General features: G+C 39.2%; 1 protein-coding gene and 1 long non-coding RNA gene across 2 annotated transcripts; one reads left to right on the top strand and one right to left on the bottom strand.

Moving 5' to 3' along the window:
- Positions 1 to 1,156: 1,156 nt before the first annotated feature.
- foxb1a (forkhead box B1a) lies at positions 1,157 to 3,843 on the bottom strand. Its single transcript, XM_083545906.1, has one exon. It carries the CDS (start codon positions 3,382 to 3,384, stop codon positions 2,476 to 2,478), a length of 909 nt encoding a protein of 302 aa, XP_083402032.1. The 5' UTR covers positions 3,385 to 3,843; the 3' UTR covers positions 1,157 to 2,475.
- Positions 3,844 to 3,894: 51 nt separating this feature from the next.
- On the top strand, positions 3,895 to 5,807 carry LOC310728477. Its single transcript, XR_014534264.1, has 2 exons — positions 3,895 to 4,033; positions 5,677 to 5,807. It is a non-coding gene; the product is annotated as an uncharacterized lncRNA (long non-coding RNA).
- Positions 5,808 to 7,822: the final 2,015 nt, after the last annotated feature.

Below are 7,822 nucleotides of genomic sequence, written 5' to 3'. Positions count from 1 at the left end.
GCTCGTTTCCTAGTCCCCCAGTCAGCTATGTGTTTGTGAGAAATCAGCCTTTTTGTCTCTTTGGAAAAAAAGGCTAAATCTACATCGGTGGCCCAGTCTAAGTTTGCAATTCTTTGCACTTTCTATTCAGCTGAATGGGAGTGAATGAAGTGGCCAGAGACCCTTTTATTTGATCAGCTCAGTTGCATAAAGTGACGGAATTCTAATGTATTTGCTTAATATCCCGGAGAAGGCTGTTGCTCTGTGGGCGGAGATGCAAACAATACACCTGTTTCTTACTGCTTAGCCATTAGTCTAAATAAAAAAAAATAAATACAAATAAAGTGAAATTAATTGTGCGTTAGAATGTTTATAGCGAGCTTGGGGAAACTACCTAAAAACTGGAAGATAAACATGGATAAATCACTGAAAACACCGACAAATTATTATGTAGGAAAAAACAAACAACAAGCAAAACAAAAAAAAATGTAATAAAAAAATACGTATTTGCATTTTATCTGACCGGTGGAATTAATAAAAAAAAAAAAAAAAAAAAAAAAATTGTACTTGTGCGCAATATGCGCTCCTCACACCTTATTTTAATTCCAGCCCAATTACAAACCACATCACAATTAAAGTGTGTGTATGGAGAAGAGTTTGAGGAAGGTAGTGTGTAAGAGAGTGTGAAAGTGAGCAGCATGAATGAGAGGCTGTCTGCGCTGTGGCTCTTCCACAGGAACCCTGTGCATCCTAATCAAGCCCGCGCTTCATTCAGCACGTTTAGCTCAGTGCGCCTTCTCCAAAAAAAGCTACAGAATAAACCCAATGTGTGCCTAAGAGCCTTCTCATGTGAGGTCTGAATGTAAATAAAATCAGCGTGAGGAGGGGGAAAAAGCGAATTATCGACAGGCCATTATTGTGCAAATGGTTTCGATTTTATGATGGATTTTTTTCTTTTTTGCAAAAGGAATAATAATAACATTAATAGCAATAATAATAATAGCAATAATAATAATAATAATAGCAATAATAATAATAGCAATAATAATAATAATAATAATAATAATAATAATAGCAATAATAATAATAATGTCATATAGCTGTAGAAATACCGCGCCATTATATGATCAAGCAAAAGGTAAAACATAAAAAAAAAAAAATAGGAAACAACAAAATGTTTAAGGTTTACGTCATTTTAATGAAAAAATATTCTGATGACCAAGTTTATAATTTAATGCAGACGTTTTGCACACTTTTTGAAAAGCTCGCATGCTCGCAGCAAAACAACACAAAGTTTCGAAAATGCATGCTTTACATCTGAACATAAAAAGTTAACAAATTTACGGCATTTAATACACATGGTCACCACGGCTTTAAATTAAATGCTCCACAAAAAAAATCTCCTGTAAAATAGAGATCATCTAAAACATCGAACTAAAAAGTGCATCATTTACCACAATTTTTTTTATATCACTTATTTGCAATTATTCACATATATAACGTCTTTACCTCACCTTTTAAATGTAGTTTTCAAGTTTTCAATATGTGTAGACCCATATGTAAAATCTAATGATGATATAGATTCCTATGAAAAATAAAACAGATTTTTTTGTTGTTTAGTGGTACAGATTTATCGAAGAGCAGTTCATAAGAAATAAGATTTGAAAGTTTGCCAGAAGGTGTTCACACCAAATGTAACTGTATTAACCAAAGTAAGTTTAACTGTCTTTCTTGACAAATAAACTTGTAAACACACAAATTATTAAATTAGAAGGACAGCATTGTTATTATTATTATTAAATTATTAATATTTGCCAACGTCCTTCCAAAATCTGGTAATATCAGAGTTAAACTTTTTTTGTCTTGAGGAAAAGAAACTATTAAATCTGTCTCTATCTGTACTGAGTCGGTGCAGTCAGACGAAAACTATTTAAAGCAACACACAAAATCGGAACACACGTACACATAAATTAACATCACTGCAACACAGATATAGCTTTTGCCTTGATTGTATAGCGGTAGGCTAACATTGTGGTAAACGTTTTGAAGGGCTAAAATAAAAATGAAACTTTGGAGAAGGTATTTGGCTAGGTCCTCCACCGCAAACTGCCGTACTAAATGCGATATGGTAAAACAGAACGCCTGTTAAGACTATAAACTACAGGATTATCTGGTGCGTAAAGGCGATAAATACAAAACAAACCCAATAAACATCAGCAGGCCAACCACAACCTTGAGTTTTGGGTGAAGTTGTGCATCCATTTGAACTAAAACCTTTTGTATATATAGTCTGTGGAGATTTTGTCTTAATGCAGAGTGTTTTGTTCGGAGTTAGATTGGATAAATGCATTAAATCCATGAGTCAATTATATCAATGTATAGGAAACCTCATGTAGCGTATTTAGTACAGTAGTGTGAGGTTTAGGACTTAGTCGTGAAGCTGTTTACAGGCCTCCAGTTCCATGTCCCGGACATTTCCGTCATATCTGTCCCCCGTCAGTGCACGGCGACTGACTGCAGAGTTGGCGGGCCGCTCAGCGTGTCGCTCGGGTTGGCCGGACTGCTTTGGCCGGTTGCCGTGTGAGGGGATGTGGGGCTTAGAGACTGTGGAGAGTTCGAGAGAAACGCGGGCAGGTGCGAGGGCATTGGCTTGATGGGCACCGGCACGGCGGGCAAACTCTGCGCTCCGTGGCAAAGCGACTTGATAGGTACGCCGTACGCGCCGTATTCGCTTGCCACTGAAATGGGCGAAGCGCTCTCAAGAGCTCCAGCGCCGTACACGTGAGGCCAGGCTGTGGCTAGCTGACCATGTAACGGGTAACCGGCGGACATGGTGGGCATCGTGGAAAAGGCCAGCCCGCCCGGTACCTTGTAATCGCGCGCGATAATATTCTCAATGGCGAACGGGTGCTTGAAGGTGGACGGCGGAGGTGTGGTCAGGTTGTAGGCGGGCACATGTGGCAGGTGCGCTCCAGTGGCGGCCAGCGCGCTCAGACGCAGCTTGGCATGCTGCTGCTGGAGATAATGCGCAGCTTCTGACGGCTTGCTCGGTGCCAGGGGGTCCGCCATGAGCACCTTGAAGCGCTTGCGACGCCGAAGAAAGCTGCCGTTCTCAAACATGTCGCCACAGTTAGGGTGCAGCGCCCAAAAGCTGCCCTTGCCCGGCTGATCCGGCCGCCGCGGGATCTTTATGAAACAGTCGTTGAAGGAAAGATTGTGCCTCAGTGAGTTCTGCCATCGCTGTGTATTCTCGCGGTAGTACGGAAAGCGGTCCATGATAAATTTGTAGATCTCGCTAAGGGGCAGCATCTTCTCGGGGCAGCTCTGGATCGCCATGGCCGTGAGAGAAATGTACGAATAGGGAGGTTTTTGGTCGCTGTACGTGTTTCTCCCTGGACGAGGCATCCTCTTGTTTTTTCAGAGAACGAAATAATTCGGCCTGAGTGTTGCGATATTAACAATTCTCAAAGCTAGAGAAAAGCATAAAAACAACAACAAAAAAAGGGAACAGTTTACCGGCTGGGGTTTGTCCAAGTTTCAGAGCTCTGAAAGTTACGAGGACGTTGCTGCAGCATTCGGTGTTGAAGTGAAGCTGCACTGCTGTCGCTCTATTTAGAAAAAAAAAGTCTGCCCCTTTAGACGAGCTGTAGATCAGCTTTAGCCTATAAGCAAATGCTGAGCAGCTTCCTCTGTCCGAGCCAGACGAATAGACTGATACCCTCTCTCTTCTTGCTTGATAAGGTGAGCTAAGTGCCTGCCTCCATGGCCTTCCTCGAACCATCTGATAGTTTTATGTGGTGACATGAGCAGAAAAGACCCCCGGAGCGGCGCTTCATTAATGTGCCACTTCTTTGCTATCACATGACAATCGCCTTGGGAGGAGGAGAAGGAGGGGTGGGTGGGAGAGAGGCATAATCTGGTTTCATTTACACCTATTTACACGGACACCTTGGGCCAATAGGAATCATTTCCATTTGAAGACAGAGCAAAGGGGGTGAAAAGGCTCGGCAAACCGGAATTGAACCGCGATGGCACCCAGTAACAGTGTGTGAAGGTATGCGCTAACCTTTCTGTGGGCTTCGCAGGGTGCTTGGTCTGCAATTCACGCGTACAAATGGAGCTACTAAGCAATGGGATGTTTGACATGGAAATTGGCTGGCACTAGCCCTCAGTTTGCATTGTATTGTTACGGCTACTTTTTATTCGGTTTTTTATTCGAGCTCTGTCACTACAGAGCTCGCATGACTTTTGCTTTTGCTCTTTGTTACGGCTCTAATGCCAATTGTACCGACAAAACAAATTTGACACTACCTGTACCACCACGTATTTGCATTTGAATCTGCTGTTTGTCTAGTTAAATAATATACCGCATGAGATGCATGTCCCTCAACTTCTAACCATACTTTCAATCGCATGCTCCATTCATTCTCAATTTTTTCTAGGGGGAAAAGTCACAAGATTTCCTCATTTGCAGCTGGCAAAATACTTCATGTGTTTAAAGTTAGTTGATTAATGTAACAGAAATAGAAAATGTGTGCTATTTGAAAAAAACAAACAAACAAAAAAAGAACCACCTAATCTCGCTATCGATATTAAAATATTATAGAGGCTCATTAGTTCTGCTTTAAATGCGCGTGCACATCTCACAATATTAAACGCAAAACACGAGCACTCGGGAAACCTCTTTATATAACAAGAGAAAGTAAGAATAAATGTAAAGACACAAAGTATCCGAACAGCAGAAAACACAAACAAATAAAGCACATTAATCAGCAATAATACACACCTAATCAATTCCATTATCTCGACGAATTATGGGAAAATATTTCATGCAATTACACAACACTGAAAATATTTCCCAAAAAGCAATACATATAATTGTTTAAACTTAATATTCAAATTTTAATAGAAATATAAAAACACATATTGGTTGGTTGCCAAGGATTTAATATGCGGGATTAGCAATAGTGCGCAAAAGCAAATGCACAAACAGCTATACAAAATAAACACAAAACCCTCATTGAAACGAAACTTCATGATGCCAGGCAGCCTTTTGTATTCGTGTAAAACAAATTGAAAAGTACTTCAGAAATGCAAATAAAGCCTTTAGGGTGGCGTTGCGAAAACTGTATAAAATATCCATAAGTCAATTATGTGAATGCGAAAACCAAATGGAAGCCTATTTTGAGCAATAGCCATTCAAGCTTTATTTTTCAGAGCTCACCAAGGGCCACCTTTCCGCTTGGTGGATTTGCAATACGGGGGACCACACACGCGCTCGCGGATTTGCTCATAATTTATGCAAATGTTCGTCCATAAATCCACAATGCGACCCTTCAGCTCTGTGACAGATCTCGAACAGAATAGGTCACCCAAGTGATCGCAAACTTAAATACAAGGTTTATACGGATGCATTTTTTAGCAGTAGAAAATGGTGATGGGGAGTCTAAACAAGAATAGCCTTGGAAAAAATGAGCGGGCAGTTAATATTTACAAAACAGAAAGTAGGGGAAAGCAGTTGAGTTTCCTGGGTTGCTACACAATCTCGGTGTCAGCATCACTTTCCACTTTCCGGGATAGGAAGTCAGCTCCACGCTGCGACTTTAACACGGCGCTTTATACATGTCACCATTTCTTTCTCTCTTCTTCACGAAGCAACTCTTTTAATGTGTCATTCCTCTGTTTGTGTATTGACAGGAAAGGGCCAAAGGATTCCGATTTTCCAGGCTTTACTTTCCCCAAGAAGTCTTCCAAACAGTCCTGGCGACGTCGATCAAACCAGGCCTTTTGTGAAATAGCAAGTATTCTTTAATAAACCTGACACTTCACACCAGTCTTAACATTGTGTTCTCTCGCTATCTCTGTCCCTCTGATTTATTATATATAACTATAATAATAATAATAATAATAATAATATATAACTATAACTCATATAAATATATATATTAGTTGCAATTATAATACAGTATGTGCGAGGACAGACCACCAACTTATTGCACATTAAAAAAAAATTCAATTAAGGTCACATTATCCAGCTGTTACAAACCAAATTTGCCTACATAAAGAATTATTATTTTTATTTAATTATCAAATTAATAATATTTATAATTTAATCAAACTAGAAGACATAGCTCATATTCGCGTAATTAATTCTGTTTTTATGTTTTATTTTCTCTATATATGATTTTATATTGTTCGCCTGAACCCTGAAATTGCCACCCTCCTCCTCCTCATCCCAGAACTTGGGAATCGGGGTAACAGCAGTAGATCAACTGTACAATGCGTGCGTGAGTTTGGTCATTTGTACGCGCTGAACAAAAGCCGCGCTAAGCCAAATTGCGCTGCACTTGTGAACCGGGACTGTGGCCTTAAGTATCTTTTACAGCGGGGGTGTGTGTGAAGGTGTTGCGGGTAGGCCATAACAATTTTGTGTGCGTCTAAAAAAAAAGACGAAAAAAAAAACAAAGGCGCTCTCTGCAACCATCTCAAAGTCGAGTAGTGAGGCGTAACATTCCCAGGGCGACGGGACACAAAAGCTTAAGGTCACGGGGATGAAAAGGGGAATCAAACAGCCACTTTCACACGTCTGCCCTCCATGGCCACTAAGCCAGCACAATGCCAAACAAATGCTGCTCAAAGAGGAGCGGGCACATTCGTTCTGTAATGTGGCGAATGAGAGCAAAACAATCTTGTCAGATGGCATACCAGCGATGAGATGTGCTGTACCACCCATATGCCCGAGGAAAGACGAGTCGACGATCATAGATCTGGGCAAAGAGAGCTCAAAACAGAGCAAGCAATACCTGATAAAAAGCATTACAACCGCGCCAAAAACATGCGCACACACACACACTCTCTCTCTCTCTCTCTCTCTCTCTCTCTCTCTCTCTCTCTCTCTCTCTCTCTCTCTCTCTCTCTCTCTCTCTCTCTCTCTCTCACACACACACACACACACACACACACACACACACACTATATATATATATATATATATATATATATATATATATATATATATATATATATATATATATATATATATATATAAAACAGCTAAAATATTTATGATTACCGCTGCTGACAGGAAAAAATATTAATTATTAACATTATGAATTGTTATTAGCAAATATCGTGAGTATAAATAATATATTATACAATATATTACATAATAATAATAATAATAATAATAATAATCAGCATTATTATTAGTAGTATACCTATTTATTGTATACAACAGTCGGCTATTTTTTTATTATTTGTCTTTTATACAAAATTGATAATTTAAGAACAATAATTATTATTGTTGTTTGTTATTATTATTGTTATTAATATAATTAGGTATCCTATTCTCTTTTTATATATTATTGATAGATGCTATCATATGTTATCTTAAACTGATGTTAAATGCAATTCTAAACCCATTTAATTTGTATAAACTATACACTGTTACCAAATTGATTTTACCTTTTATTCCTAAAGGGTGAGGCGATTTCTCCTCCTCTGCGCTGGATTACAGAGCAATTACACCCATAATTTGCAAGGATATGAATGAATATTCAAAAGAATTTCAATTAATTAACAGATAGAGCGGTGTCTTTTTTTGTATATTAATCTTCTCCTCTGTGCTGCCCAAGCTCAATGGAAATTAAAACCTACATATGATAATTGGAATGTGAAACAGATAGATAAGGCGTGTAGAAGACAATGATTTGGTGGTTTTGCTGTAGGTGGGATACAGCTCATTTCCCATAAAGGTTAGCAGGATAAACACGAGGGCTGGCCCATATAGCGACTCCCATATTAGTATGCATGTAAAATTAATTAGCTGCTTCTCGGCGACATC

The sequence above is a fragment of the Silurus aristotelis genome, assembly GCF_946808225.1.
Source record: "Silurus aristotelis genome assembly, chromosome: 7".
NCBI lineage: Eukaryota > Metazoa > Chordata > Actinopteri > Siluriformes > Siluridae > Silurus > Silurus aristotelis.
Note: the sequence above shows the minus strand (reverse complement) of the source record. Positions and strands in the feature narration are given on the sequence as shown.

What these genes read in the sequence shown, in the direction of transcription:
- foxb1a (XM_083545906.1), bottom strand. Translation starts at nt 3,384, where the DNA reads ATGCCTCGTCCAGGGAGAAACACGTACAGCGACCAAAAACCTCCCTAT.